Source organism: Phocoena sinus, chromosome 6 (assembly GCF_008692025.1).
Source record: "Phocoena sinus isolate mPhoSin1 chromosome 6, mPhoSin1.pri, whole genome shotgun sequence".
Lineage (NCBI taxonomy): Eukaryota > Metazoa > Chordata > Mammalia > Artiodactyla > Phocoenidae > Phocoena > Phocoena sinus.
In genome coordinates, this window is record NC_045768.1 from 81829456 (window position 1) to 81845406 (window position 15951).

The 15951-nt window shown below is 45.2% G+C and overlaps 1 protein-coding gene and 1 pseudogene across 1 annotated transcript in view; one reads left to right on the forward strand and one right to left on the reverse strand.

Moving 5' to 3' along the window:
* Positions 1–15951, forward strand: part of DNAI1 (dynein axonemal intermediate chain 1) — a 60841-nt gene that overhangs the window by 14108 nt on the left and 30782 nt on the right. Inside the window, exons 2-9 of the mRNA XM_032635024.1 lie at positions 2850–2882; positions 5461–5559; positions 5724–5804; positions 12586–12712; positions 12996–13102; positions 13349–13468; positions 14479–14538; positions 15806–15940. Coding sequence (XP_032490915.1) covers positions 2850–2882; positions 5461–5559; positions 5724–5804; positions 12586–12712; positions 12996–13102; positions 13349–13468; positions 14479–14538; positions 15806–15940 — 762 coding nt within the window. The remainder of the gene's footprint in view (positions 1–2849; positions 2883–5460; positions 5560–5723; positions 5805–12585; positions 12713–12995; positions 13103–13348; positions 13469–14478; positions 14539–15805; positions 15941–15951) is intronic.
* Positions 4541–5259, reverse strand: LOC116755496 (annotated as a pseudogene).

Sequence of the window (15951 nt, forward strand, 5' to 3'; positions counted from 1 at the left end):
ATGATGCCCATTTTAAAGCTAAGGATACTGGCTTCCCTGGTGGCACAGTGGTTAAGAATCCGCCTGCCAATGCAGGGGACACGGGTTCGAGCCCTGGTCCGGGAAGATCCCACATGCCACGGAGCAACTAAACCTGTGCGCCACAATTACGGAGCCTGTGCTCTACAGCCTGTGATCCACAACTACTGAGCCCTCATGCTGCAAGTACTGAAGCCCGCACGCCTAGCGCCTGCGTACTGCAACAAAGAGTAGGCCCCTGCTCACCACAGCTAAAGAAAGCCCGCGCGCAGCAAGGAAGACCCAATGCAGCCATAAATAAATAAATAAATAAATAAAATTTTAAAAAGCGATAAGGATACTCGCTTGCTGGAGTCTCCCAGCTTCCTCTGATGTGCACCGCAGTATTATGTTTCTTTTCATAATACTATCCCCTTTTGTAGACCAAAACCCAGAGACAACAGAGTGTCTATTTGAAGTTACATTTCATCCTTCATCTCGCAACAGCCAATGCTTATGGTGGTGACGGGAGGTGGGGCAGAGCCTTGCTCAGAGTGAAGACAGGAAGAATAGAGGGAGGTAGGAGAAAGGTCAGGAGTAGATAGTGGACTAGGAGGCTAGATGGGTAGGGTTTGGTTAGGCAGAGATAGTGGGAGCAGGGAGAGAGAAGGGTAAGATGGCGTTCTTGGCAAGAGGAAAGGTAAAAGCAAAGGTGGGAAAGCAGAGGCCAAGCTCAGGAAATGTGAGTAGCCTTGCTGGGCTGCATCTCAGAGTGGCGGGAGAGCAGGCTGGAATGGAGACGTGGAGCCGGATGACAGAGTTCTGAGGGCCAGAGGAGGGACTTTGGGCTTTCTTCTTCTGCGGTTTGACAGCTTCAGGGAAGAACCATCAAAAGCTTTTCAGGAATTCAGCCTTGTCTGTCTCAGACTTCTCCTTCTGAAAGACCAAGGGCCCAAAGTGGCAACTTGACATTCAGTCTCCTTTGCCATGGTTGGGAAGTCAGGGCTGTAGCTGATTTCATTGGCCTGTTTTTCATTTATTGTAGTGTGGCTTTTATAGTATGTTAATTGAAATATTTCCAACTGCCAAAACCAATTACACTCAAATTGCCTTGTCAGTTCTTTTATTGCCAGATAAATGTTTTACAGACATATTTACGGGGGGCAATGGTAACTGGATCTCGTTTCCTACTTAAGGCTGGCAGCTTGGGCTGGGGTTGGCCCTCCAGTACTCTGCTGTGGGCCAGAAAGCTGTTGGATGTTACGACACTTCCATCTTGTTACCTTAGGGATCAGAGGCTCTTCAAAGGAAAGCAGCTTTCTGGCTCATGTGGCTTAGCCTCAGAGAAGGGTTCTCATCTCTGGAAACCTTGGCAACTGGCAGAAATCTGAATCCTGCTGCCTTCCCTACCAGCAACAATCCCTGCCCAAGCTGAGACATGCCCTTCTCTCCCCCTGGAATCCTTTTCCCCTCTGCCATCAAAGCCTCTCCCACAGACCCTGCCACGGAAAAGTTATGAGGCCCTTTCCATCTAACTCACTCACTTTGCATTTGGGAAACCAAGGCCCAGAGACCTCCCCAAGATCACACAGGTGGTCAGCAAGAGCTGGGAGCCGAGGTCTCTGCCCAGTGTGCCATGCTGCCACCAACATGTGCTCTTTGGCTTCTCTGCTAGCTTGACCCCTCCTTCAGGGCTCTAGACCTGCTTCTTCCAAGAGCCCCTCCCTCACATCTCCAGCCTCCACTGATCTCCCTCTTGCTCCATCACCTGAGCTCACCTTGCTCCATCACCTCACATACTGCAGAGTTTTGGTTGGTTTGTTTGGGGGAACATTTTACTATCTCTGTTATTGTTCTGCTCTTGCCATTGTACATGCTGCTTTCTTCATCTGAAAAGCCTTTCTGAAAAACATTTTCTCCACTTGGATGACCCATACTTTTCTTTTGATACTGAGCTAAGAAATAGCCACCTCGGGGAATCTTTTTTGTGCACCCACGCTGGGTAGGTGCCTCCGTGCATTCCTATAGCACCCTGGTCACACGTCTCTACTGCTGGTACAGAGCAGACTTTCAAAAGAACATATGCTGAGTGAGTAAGCGAGTGAGTAAATAAGGAGCACTGATCACACTTATCGGACCTTCACGGACTCTGAGCAAACGTGGGTAGAGACCTCATCTCTCATCATTTTGTCCCACTGCTTAGGTTAGTCCCCGACCATAAGTAGATGCTCAAGAAATGTTTATCAAGTTGAATCAAGCATGCTGTTCTTGAGAACATAAAATTTTAGCATGTTAGAATTGGAAGGTCATCATATCCAATCTTATGCATTTTATTGATGAAGAAACAGGCTAAGGAAAAATATTTTTCCCAGGGTCATGATTACTAATGTGTTTGATGGCATTCATGCATGTATTCAATAAGTATTTTGAACACCTACTATATTCTGAGACAGCAGCGTACAAAACAAAGTACCCAAACCTTCATCATAAACAAATATTTATGAATATAATCTGCCTTCAAAATCCTCTTAATGCCTAGTACAGAGCTGAGCACTTAGTATATAGTTTTAAAAAATGTTTGTTGAACTCGTTGCAAATAAGAAATGCCAGGCGCTAAGTCACCTGGTTGCTCTTCATGGGTCAGTCCCACTGATGCTGGAATCAGGTTGCCTCAGATATAGGACTTCCTTGGCTGGGCACCTGTTACCAAGTCTCACTGTTTGTGAGACTTGGGGAAGTTCAATGTCCTTTGTCTTTGAGGTCCCTGGGCAGAAGCCCCCCTGTAATACTGTTTTTGACATTCCCATGGAGATTCACTTATGACTTACCTTCTGTTTCTGTTCTTTTTTCAGAGCATCAATGTGGGCAGAGGAGCCAGGAAGAGAGTAAGTGCTGAGACCACACAGTTTCTCAGCAAGAAGCTAATAGCATTACTTCTGTTGAAATATTAGCTATATATTTTTAAAGAAAAGCAAAAAGAACATTAAAATCACCCTTAAGCCTATCACCCTGGGAAACCTCTTAGTTAACGTATGATGCTGTATCCTCCCAGATATTTATATGCATATGTAAAAATTACATGTTTTTTTTTTATAACTTTATTTATTTATTTATGGCTGTGTTGGGTCTTTGTTGCTGCTCGCGGGCTTTCTCTAGTTGCGGCGAGCGGGGGCTACTCTTCATTACAGTGTGCAGGCTTCAGTAGTTGTGGCACGTGGGCTCAGTAGTTGTGGCTCAGGGGCTCTAGAGCGCAGGCTCAGTAGTTGTGGCGCACGGGCTTAGCTGCTCCGTGGCATGTGGGATATTCCCAGACCAGGGCTCGAACCCATGTCCCCTGCATTGGCCGGCGGATTCTATTTTTTAAAAAAATAAATTTATTTATTTATTTTTGGCTGCATTAGGTCTTCATTGCAGTGCGTGGGCTTCTCATTACGCTGGCTTCTCTTGTTGCAGAGCACGGGCTCTAGGTGCGCGGGCTTCAGTAGTTGTGGCTCACAAGCTCTAGAGCGCAGGCTCAGTAGCTGTGGCACACGGGCTTAGTTGCTCCGTGGCATGTGGGATCTTCCCGGACCAGGGCTTGAACCCGTGTCCTGTGCATTAGCAGGTGGATTCTGAACCACTGCACCACCAGGGAAGTCCCTTTATTTTTAAATAGAATCAAACTGTATGTTATTTTACAATCTGTTTTTTACATAATATATTTAGAGTACTTTCCATTGCCAATAAATATACTTTCATAGCATCATTTAAAATTACTGCATATGTAATATTGTAAATAACTTGACTCAGGAACTTTCGTTAGGAGAAAATTGAGAGAACTTAAGCTCGAATGTAATTGGAATCTTCACCTTGGAGTGGAGTTGAAAATGCTATATAGCCCAAGTGGCTGTTTACTGCTTTTCATTAGCAGTTGCTCACATATCTCAGAGTGGGGGGGCAAGGAAGAATTGGCTATCATCAAAAGTGGGTAAAAAAGCTGGGTTAAGGATGTGTGTTCACCTTGAAAATGTTCTATTTAACAATTGGGTCATGTGCATCTGGTGTAGGAACTTTTTTCTACCATAAGTGACACCAATGTTTATTTAAAAAAATAAAAAATAATAAAATTACTGCATAATATTTTACTATGTGTTCATTAAGGCCATTCCATAATTTTGTTCAACCATGCCCCACTGTTGGATATTTAAATATTTCCTCTTTTCTACAATTATGATCAATCCTCCAACAAACATTCATGCATTTAAATCTTTAGGCATATCCTCGAATATTTCTTAACATAAATTCCTATACATAGAAATTTGGGTCAAAAAGTATAAATACTTGTTAGGCTTTTGATAAATATTTCCAAATTGCTCTTTAGAAAGGTTGTACTAATTTATGGATGTCCATTTTCCCACAACCTCACCAACGCTGGATATTGGTTTTGTTTGTTTGTTTTGGATTTAGTTTTCACCAGATTTTGTTTTGTTTTGCTTTGTTTGTTTGTTGTATCCAAAATGTATTGATTGGGATGGTTTCCCATTCATCTTGATTCAGGGTGCTTTTAGCACTGCTTCCATCTGAAGGCGCATCCTTCTGTAAGCCTTGCTTTTCCTCCTGCAGGCTGGCAGAGGACAGTAGAGCAGCCAACGCACAAAACTACTGTGTGTGCATGTTGGCTAAAGACGGTAGGTGATTTTATAGCATCCTGGGCATTTCACATCCATGAAGTAGGAATTTGGGCTCTGCACCAGGTGCTTCTTTTTGTGTTTGCTCTTCTCCTCTTCTAGAGAGGGATGAAGGAGATCCTCTGCATGTTCTCGTGGGGAGGTGGTCACCACCCTTCACCAGTTTAATAGTGAACAAATTGCATTGTTTTATTTTGCATATCTTTGATTGCCAGTGAGGGTGAATATTTTTTATTATGTCATGGGCCACTTTGGCAAGGTTTTTAACTGTCTATCGGGGTAGGGGAAAACTTCTAGTTCTAGATTTTTTTGCTCCAAGGTTTTGATGGGACTATGAGGCTTAAAGTTACCAAGTACTGGGAGTATTGCTGTAAGAGTAAACTTAAGGTGGCAAATTGGAAGGTAAAATGTGAATTAGAGTTGAAGTAGCTTAAAGAACAGCTGGGTGTCATTTCACAGTTGGTCCTGGCTATTAGCGTCCAGGCTGTATGGGAAGCAGTAAGGAGGAACCAGCTCTTCTGGTCCCACTACTGGGGCCAAAGACCCACCACAATGTTCCAGCTAAGTCCAGAACCCCAGGGCTGAGGTGGCCATAATCTTCCAGGCAATGAGAACTCTGGCCTGAGCAGTTCCTTCAGGCTCTTCCGTGAGTGGTCTGTTGCATGTTTCGTGTTCTATGTATTGGGACAGAGCTTGGCTTCTGGGAGGATTTGCGAATGAAAGGGCTATCTGCAGCACTGCTTGCTTGTCTAAGCAGGTCAGGCACTCTTGATTCTCACATGAAGTTTTTGTCCAGGATGAAGATTCAGGGACCGAAGTAGGGGAAGGGACAGATGAATGGGCCCAGTCCAAAGCCACAGTTAGACCCCCTGACCAACTGGATTTGACTGATGCAGTAAGTAAGCAACATCCTACCCTCGCTCCTTCCACCTCCTCCAGCCTCAGAGATGTATTGTGCCCAGAATCTAGGTTGTGAGATGTCTGCTGACATCCAGGGGAATCATCAGAGGGGGTGGGGGGCCCTCTACATTTGACCCTGTTGGCATTTCTCTCCCTTAGGAGCTAAAGGAGGAGTTCACCCGGATTCTGACAGCCAACAACCCACACGCACCCCAGAACATCGTCAGGTACAGCTTCAAGGTAAGTCATCCTCTCTGGGGCAGGGGCCTCTAGGTGCTTCTTGCCTTGGTGACTTGCTGTGTTGCAAAAGCCTCTCAGCTCTCATAGAGATCACCTTTAAAATGAGGTCTTTGGCTGAAACCCTGAGATTTTACATGGAGTTTTCCAGAGATTTTGAAGTTTCTTGATGAATCTCCCTTCATTCTCGCTAAAGTGCCCTGCAGAGCCACTCTTTTCAGGAATCCTGAAGTGAATAATTTGGTAGGAAAAATACTTTTCCAGTGTATACAGTGTGTTTGTCACTAACATCAACTATTGGGTCTCCAGAAGCCAGTGTGCCAGTGTCAGGTCCTATATTAGAACTTTTATATAGGATATCTCATTTAATCCTCAGGTTTCTTTGATATAGGAACTATTTTTATCTTTATTTTATAGAAACCAAAGATAAATTAGATAAAACAAATTACAAAAGTCACACAGCCAGGATTCAAAGCAAAATTTGAACTAGTTTGATTGACTCTAAAGCAACATTACACTGCTTCTTTAAAAAAAAAAGTATACATATATATACACATACACATATCTATACATACAGACACACACATACAGAGTTTTGAATATATAATAGAAATCTAGAAACTCATGGTACTAATTTTAAGAGTAAAAAGAGCAATGAAAATACAATGGAAATTAAACCTCCCTCTCCTGTTCCTTTCATTGGGGACAACTACTATTAGCAGTTTCTTTCTCTTCTTTAAAAACAGTTTTATTGAGATATAATTTACATATTGAGATAAAATCACCCATTTATTTTTTTAAAAGATGGTATTTAGTTTTCAATTATTAGTGTTTAAGAATTTTATGATATTTGCTGAATTAGCAGATATTCTCTAGTATTAGAAAAATATATTAAAAGATCATTGTGTCTTATCCAGTCAATCATCCATTTTAAAGTGTATAACTCAATGGCTTTTAGTATATTCACAGGTTATGCAACTATCACCACAATCGATTTTAGAACATTTTCATTTCCCCCAAAAGAAACCCCATACCTCTTAGCTGTCACTCCCCAGTCCTCCATTCCTTCCAGCCTTAGGCAACCACTAATCCATTTTCCAGCTCTACAGATTTGCCTGTTCTGCCAGATTCTCTTTCATAAAAAGAGAATCAAACAATATGTCACCTTTTGTGGCTGGCTTCCTTCATTTAGCATACTGTTTTCAAGGTTCATCCATGTTGTAATATGTATCAGTACTTCATTTTTTTATTGCCAAACTAGATTCAATTTTATGACTCTACCATATTTTATTTATCCATTCATCAATTAATGGACATTTACATTGTCTCTGCATCTTGGCCATTATGAACAAGGCTTCTATGAACATTCATGTACAAGTATTTTTGGCCATGCTGCATGGCTTGTGGTATCTTAGTTCCCTGACCAGGGATTGAACCCAGGCCCTGGCAGTGAAAGCACTGAGTCATAACTACTAGACCACCAGGGAATTCCCTTGTGAACTGTTTTTTTTAACACACTGCTTCTTATTTAAGACTGAGTAGTCAGCCCCCTCCACAAAGAGGTTAGGACAAATCCAGCATATTTCTTGAGAGGTTCCACTCCTGAGTTGTGCTAATGGCATCCCTTAGGCAGCCTGTAAAGGGGCAGGGGATGGGATGGGCAGAGAGAAGTTGCCTCGCCCCCCTGAGCTTATGCTGGATTTGTGATACACTCTATGGGCTCCTGTTCTCCTGACCTCTGAAAGAGAGTCTCTTTAGGACTCAGTGTGCCAGCCATGGGAGGCATGCTACGGGCAGAGGATTGGTGTCAATGTACCTCTCTGGGGCCCTGGGAAGCTCAGTTATTAGAAGAGATTCCTGTGAGTCAACTGTCAGCTGGGTAGCCATAGACTCCCAGGCAGGCTCACCTCATGAAACCTTCTAAAGCCTCCCAGGCCTGCCTGGCATCCTCCCACAGAGCTGGCCTCCATCTCATTGGTCCTTCACTGAGATCCAAGAGCTTTAGGTCTCCAAAGCTATTACTTTCCCTTGAAGTGCTGGCCTGAAGAGGCAGATGGTTTGGACCTAGGCATGCCTCTCCTCCTTGCACAGAAACAATGGGATCTGAATTCCATCCCTAAACTGACGAGGAAGGTCCTAGTCACCACTGGGGATAGGATGACAGTGAAATCTCAAATGATACCTATATGGATAATTTATTCCCGTGGGACCCTCCATCGTCATCATAATAATAGCTACTATTTTTATTGAGCACTTATTATGTGTCAGACTCTGTGTTAATAGATTGCTTTCGTTATTTTCAATACTCAACTATCCTGCAAATTAATTATTATCCTCATTTTGCAGATGAAGAAATTAAGGCTTAGAGTGGTTAAGCCCAAGATCGTGCAGATAATAGGGAGTAGAATCAAAATTTGAATCCAATTCTGCCCACATCCGTAGATCATGCTCTTAACCACTGCACTGTCCCATCTTCCCATCCATCTGAGTTACTGAGAGAAGAAGAGCTTTGTGGTGACTTTTTGAGGCAGAACATCCCAGTCTGTATGCAGAAATAGTGATTCTTGCAGTCCTCCAGAGATAGCTGTGTCTGGTACCAACCCATGGGTTGGTTTCCTCTCTGGTGAGTTTACCCCAGTGTGCCATACAACTGTAATAATTTTCTCTATGACTTGCAAAGGGTTGGCAAGAACTTTTTTGAAAAATGAAGTGACCCCTGGTCTCAAAGTCAACTTTAGGACTAGGATGCTGATCAAAGAGGGGGCAGCCTAGGGCTTCCCTGGTGGTGCAGTGGTTGAGAGTCCGCCTGCTGATGCAGGGGACACGAGTTTGTGCCCCGGTCCAGGAAGATCCCACATGCCGCGGAGTGGCTGGGCCCGTGAGCCGTGGCCGCTGAGCCTGTGAGTCCGGAGCCTGTGCATCCGGAGCCTGTGCTCCGCAATGGGAGAGGCCACAACAGTGAGAGGCCCGCGTACCTCAAAAACAAAAAAAGAGGGGGCAGCCTAGAGGAACAAAACTATTGGCTCTATGAAAGCAGGGATCATATCTGCTTTTGCTAAGCTTTGTATCTCTGGAACCTAGAATATAACATTGTGTCTATTCAAAAATTATTTGTTGAAGAAGTAATGAACCCAGTTGCCTGGGCAAGTGCCTTGTGTGACTTGACAAGTGCCTAACCCAAATCTTTTCTAGATTTCTGTGATCCTCTTGTATGGAACAGGGGGACTGGGGACTTGGTATCTCTGAGGATCTATCCAGCCCTGGCATCCATTAAATAGAGTGGAGAGAAAGCCAGGCCAGGTGTGTGTGATGACTGTTTGTGACCTCTCTGAGGTCTGGTTAGACAGGTGAGACAGGATCCCTTGGCATGGATGTAGGAGCCAGTGATAGGTAAATCCAGAGCTGCTCAGAGTTGGAAGAATGTATTTTAAAATATGTCTTTGACAGCTACATATAAACTAATAATGAAATTAAAACATTCTCTAACACCATATATAAAAGGAAACTCAAAATGGATTAAAGACCTAAACGTAAGACTGGAAACCATAAAACTCCCAGAGGAAAACATAGGCAGAACCCTCTTTGACATAAATTGTAGCAATATTTTTTTGGGGGATCTGTTTCTTAAAGCAAAGGAAATAAAAATAAACAAATGGGATCTAATTAAACTTAAAAGCTTTTGCACAGCAAAGGAAACCATCAAGAAAATGAAAAGACAACCCACTGAATGGGAGAAAATATTTGCAAATAATATGACCAATAAGGGGGTTAATATCCGAAATATATAAACAGCTCATACAACTCAACATTAAAAAAACAAACAACCCTGTTAAAAAATGGGCAGAAGACCTGACTAGACATTTTTCCAAAGAGGACATGCAGATGGCCAACAGGCACATGAAAAGATGCTCAACATCACTAATTATCAGGGAAATGCGAATCAAAACCACAATGAGATATCACCTCACACCTGTCAGAATGGCTATCATCAAAAGACCACAAATAACAAATGTTGGTGAGGATATGGAGAAAAGGGGACCCTCGTACACTGTTGGTGGGAATGTAAATTGGTGCAGACACTGTGGAAAACAATATAGAGATTTCTCAAAAAACGAAAATAGAACTACCATATGACCCAGCACTTCCACTCCTGAGTATATATCTGAAAAAACCAGAAACACTAATTCAAAAAGATATATGCACCCCAATGTTCATAGCAGCACTGTTTACAATTGCCAAGATATGAAAGCAAGCTATGTGTCCATCAACAGATGAATGGATAAAGGTGTGGTATATATATACAATGGAAAACTACTCAGCCATAAAAATGAAATTTTGCCATTTGCAACAACATGGATGGACTTGGAGGATGTTATCCTAAGTGAAATAAGTCAAACAGAGAAAGACGAATACTGTATGATACCACTTAATGTGGAATCTAAAAAACACAACAAACTAATGAATATAACAAAAGAGAAGCAGATTCACAAATACAGAAAACAAACTGGTCGTTACCAGTGGGGAGGGGGAAGGGGAGAGGGGAAATATAAGGGTAGGGGATTAAGAGGTACAAATTATTAGGTATAAAATAAGCTACAAGGATATATTGTACAACACAGGGAATATAACCAATATTTTATAACAACTATAATTGGAGTATAACCTTTAAAAATTGTGAATCACTATATTGTACACCTGTAACTTATATAATATTGTACATCAACTATACTTCAATAAAAATTTAAAAGAGTAATGGAAATAAAAACAAAAATAAACAAATGGGGGCTTCCCTGGTGGCGCAGTGGTTAAGAATCCTCCTGCCAATGCAGGGGACACGGGTTTGAGCCCTGGTCCGGGAAGATCCCACATGCCGTGGAGCAACTAAGCCCGCGCACCACAACTGCTGAGCCTGCACTCTAAAGCCTGCGAGCCACAGCCACTGAGCCCGTGTACCGCAACTACTGAAGCCCACATGCCTAGAGCCAGTGCTCTGCAACAAGAGAAGCCACTGCAATGGGAAGCCTGCACACCACAACGAAGAGTAGCTTCCCCCTCGCCACAACCAGAGACAAGCCCGCGTGCAGCAACAAAGACCCAACACAACCAAAAATAAAATAAATTAATTTAAAAATAAACAAATGGGACCCAGTGAAACTTAAAAGCTTTTGCACATCAAAGGAAACTATAAACAAGACAAAAAGACAATCCTCAGGGCTTCCCTGGTGGTGCAGTGGTTGAGAGTCCGCCTGTTGATGCAGGGGACACGGGTTCGTGCCCCGGTCCGGGAGGATCCCACATGCCGCAGAGCGGCTGGGCCCGTGAGCCATGGCCGCTGAGCCTGCGCATCCGGAGCCTATGTTCCTCAACGGGAGAGGCCACAACAGGGAGAGGCCTGCGTACCGCAAAAAAAAAAAGACAATCCTCAGAGTGAGAGAGAATATTTGCAAACGAATCAATGGACAAAGGATTAATCTCCAAAATATATAAACAGCTCATGAAGCTCAATATTAAAAAAACAAACAACCCAATCTAAAAATGGGCAGAAGATCTAAATGGACTTCTCTCCAAAGAAGACAGATGGCCAAGAGGCACATGAAAAGCTGCTCAACATCACTAATTATTAGAGAAATGCAAGTCAAAACTACAATGAGGTATCACCTCACACTAGTTAGAATGGGCATCATCAGAAAATCTACAAACAACAAATGCTGGAGAGGATGTGGAGAAAAGGGAACCCTCTTGCACTGTTGGTGGGAAAGTAAATTGATACAGCCACTATGGAGAACCTTATGGAGGTTCCTTAAAAAACTAAAAATAGAATTACCATATGACCCAGGAATCCCACTACTGGGCATATACCCAGAAAAAACCATAGGTCAAAAAGACACATGCGGGCTTCCCTGGTGGCGCAGTGGTTGAGAGTCCGCCTGCCAATGCAGGGGACGCGGGTTCGTGGCCCGGTCCAGGAAGATCCCACATGCCGTGGAGCGGCTGGGCCCTGTGAGCCATGGCCGCTGAGCCTGCGCATCCAGAGCTTGTGCTCCGCAACGGGAGAGGCCACAACAGTGAGAGGCCCGCGTACCGCAAAAAAAAAAAAAAAAGACACATGCACCCCAATGTCCACTGCAGCACTATTTACAATAGCTAGGTCATGGAAGCAACCTAAATGCCCATCGACAAATGAATGGATAAAGATGCGGTACATATATACAATGGAATATTACTCAGCCATAAAAAGGAACGAAATTGGGTCATTTGTAGAGACGTGGATGGACCTAGAGACTGTCATACAAAGTGAAGTAAGTCAGAAAGAGAAAAACAAATATCGTATATTAACGCATATATGTGGAATCTAGAAAACTGGTGCAGATGAACCAGTTTGCAAGGCAGAAATAGAGACACAGATGTAGAGAACACGCATATGGACACCAAGGGGGGAAAGTGGGGTGGGGGTGGGGGTGGTGGGATGAACTGGGAGATTGGGATTGACATATATACACTAATATGTATAAAACAGATAACAATAAGAACTTGCTATATAAAAACAATTTTTTTAAACAAAAGAAAAGCAAAAATAGTCTTCATGAGAACTTAAAAAAAACTTTATTTGCTTTCTCTTCTTTAAACTGGCAATGCAATGAAAACTTCAGGTTAACTGAGGATTTAGTAAGTTATAATTCTGTTAATAGATGGACTATCTTAGGCCTTTAGAATAAAGGCAGACTGTATTCTGATTCCAGCCGTTTCAGGGACCTCTGGTCTGACTCAGCCCCTTTCTTCTTAGGAAGGCACATATAAGCTAATTGGCTTTGTGGACCAACTGGCAGTTCACTTCAGCCAAGTCGGAAACCTGATCCCCAAAGACTCGGATGAAGGACGGCGACAGCACTACCTTGATGAGTTAGCAGCAGGTAAGCCTCTGGGGCAGCCTGAGGCTGCAGCCTAGAGCGTGGTCCCCTTTCTCTGGTCACTCTAGGGAAGAGATGGCTAAGCCAGAACTTTGCAGAGCTTCTTCTTACATAAAGTCTAACAGCTGGCTGTCCTGGGTAGGTCTGGGAGCTAACCCATGAGGCTCAGGCCAAGGAGAACGCTGGGGAAGGCGAGCTCTGAAAGGCAGAAACCAAGAAGGCCTTACCCCTCCAGGGGATGGGGGAGTGGGCTGGACTTTGAGCTCAACACCAATATCCTACCAAGGTTCTCAGGAGTCTGCCAAGGTGGTGACTTCAGAAACAGAAATCCTTGAAGAAGAGGAGCCCAAGGAAGCTGAAGCTGGGAGTCAAACAGATGTGCCTGCCACTGAGGTTCAGTATAATATTGCTCTCCATCCCACCCCTTTCCCGCTCTAGCTATGGCTGGAGGCTTCAGGGGTGACTCGCCGGGGCTGGGGGCTGAAGGTGAGAAGTCAAGAGACCTCAGGTGCCAACACCTCTGGCATAATCACTCTCTCCCACTTCCATCCTATCCCAGGACACGACTTCTCCCCACTCCCCATCCTGCACCACCACCTTCTCACAGCTGAGGCCTGGTCCTGTGGTCTTTCTTTCCAGTCACCTGAGAAAATGGCTGAAGAAGAATCGATGACTCCTAAGCAGCCCAAGGAACGAAAGCTCACCAACAAGTTCAACTTCAGTGAGAGGGCCTCACAGACCTTCAACAATCCCCTCCGGGTAGAGCAACCCCCCCGCCCCCGAGCCCCTTCCCCGCGCAGCTCCACACTCTGCATAGCGGGGAGGGAGCAGGCCTGACTCAGCACCAGCAGCCCTCAGCCTGGCGGGTGACAGGGCGGATGGAAGAGTTTTGCTCTTCCGAGGGAGCTGGGAGCATGTGTTCAGGTCCCAGTAAGTCATCCAGGCAGGAGTACAGAGGGAGTAACAAGGAGGCTGGATCGCTCTACTGAGAGCCTGAAACTTGAATTGGGCCTTGAAGTGAAGGTCAGGATTTGGGGAAGGAAGGGGAGGCCAGAATGTGCCAGGGAGTCAAGATTAGGAGCCAGTCTGACTGAAGTTGATGGTCTCCGTGATAGACTAGCTGGTAGTTCCCTGGCTCATAAGTGTGGAGGACCCTGAGTACCAGGCTGAAAGAATCTCTCAGGGTTTCAGGTGAGAGACTCACGTATGTTAAGGCAGTGTTCTCCACAAATCAACCTGAAAGGAGGGCAGAAATCTACAGGGTGGGTTTTGGCGGCTCCTAACCACCCTCTGTAGTCCCTAAGCTGACGTTCAGTAATTTGGGTGATACACAATGGGGAGGGGGTGCATTCCCCTGGTGGAGTCACAGACCCAACTATTAGGGGGAAACCTTCTCAAGGTGAGGAATATTAGCCCAATGGCCTGCCAGGGGTTGACCTCTGGTCCAGCATTGGAGTCTGGCCAAGGGCTGAGTTCTTGCAGGTCTGTTCATCCCCCTCTTGGAGTTCTTCCTGGTTGAAACTGGCACAATCAGCCTTCACTGCCCCTACTTTCTAGCTTAGGCTGCTTCTGAAGGAGCCCTGGATGGAAATTTTAGGCTTTCACCATGTCATTTTGTCCTTTGCCCAGACCATTCTTTAATTTCCCAGTGCTGTGTCCCACCCCTTCCTCAGCTCCAACAAAAATGCTTCTCCTGCGGATATACCATTGGGTTAAGTGAGAAGGAGTTGAGGGCTTTCTGTGGGTCACCTGTTGTCACTGTTCTCTAGGACCGAGAATGCCAGATGGAGCCTCCTGCCAGGACAAACTTTTCAGCCACAGCCAATCAGGTGAGACCCTGGGCCAACCTAAAAGCCATCACTCCCTCCCCCTCTGCATCCTTGTCTATCTCCCTTGGCAACAAGGGAGACTGGCGTGGTCAAGGATCCCTCTGGAAATCTGCCCTCCTCATCCACCCACCTCCCTGCTCCTTGTCTAGTCTCTGAACTCCAGGCACATGAGACAGTAGGTCTCCACCCAGAGAGCTCTATATCAGCCCAGGGCAAGACTGTCCAAGGGGGAAACAGGTATGGCTCTGGAAGTTCCTGCAAACTGGGAAAAACATTCATTCCCCCAGATTCTCTACAGCCTGTGGCACCTAATGGCTGACTCTGAAGTGCTAGCACCCTGACCCTGCCCATCCAGCAGCCTTCAGTGTTCCTGCAGATGCTCCTTCTGCCTCAAGTCCCACTGGATAGCCATGCTGATTTGGGCAGGATATGGTGCCAGGTGACCTGAGCTCAGCGCCCAACTCTGCTGCTCACACTGCAAGATCCTAGGGAAATCATGTCACCCTTAATGCCTTAGTCTCTTTCTCTGCCAAATGAGGATGACAAGCAGCCTCACAGGGTTGTTGGAGGGCTCTGAATAAACCCTGAAGTACAGTGCAGTGTGGAGAACTGGCCCATGGGTGAATTATTAAATGTAAGGTGTGCCTATCTGGCCTCCAGGGAGCAGTGGCTGCTCAGATCTGGGGAGCACACAGTGCGGCCTGGGGCATTTGCCCAGCCCCAGATCCATGCTGCTTCCTCTGCTACTATCCTTGGGCTTCTCTTACTGTCAGAGACAGTTAGCAGGGGTTCCCTTACTTTTGGTTATCTTTTATGCTGATAAGTTTTGCTCAGGGCTGTAGACAGCCAGCCTGAGCCAATATGTTTATCCCATCCCTACAGGGGGAGTCATTTTTAAAATTTCCTAGTTCAGAGTCTCATAAATCACTAAGAATACTGTGAGCTAGCTGATCTTTGCCCACTTGTTCTGCCCTAGTGGAGGTGGTAGGCTGGAACGATACTGCATCTCCAGCTGACAACTGAGCCCCTGGGTTGCACGGTGGAAAGCCCAGCCCCGGGGTGCTCTGAGAGCCCCTTCATTCCTGTCCTAGAGCTGACAGCAGGGAAGACAGACACTGAATACATAATTAAGGTGGGCCAAGTAGAGGATACTATGAAGACCTGTGACGGGTTGAAGATCGACTCCTCAAGCCCTAAAGGCTGAAGAGGAGCTGGCTGGGTGGAGGTTTTGCCCTAAGATGATCCTTCTCATCTCTCCCTTGCCTAGTGGGAGATCTATGATGCCTACATAGAAGAGCTTGAGAAGCAGGAAAAGACTAAAGAGAAGGAGAAGACAAAGACCCCAGTGGCTAAAAAAATGGGGAAGATGGCGATGAGGAAGATGACATCTAGGGAGTCCCAGGTTTGGTGAGG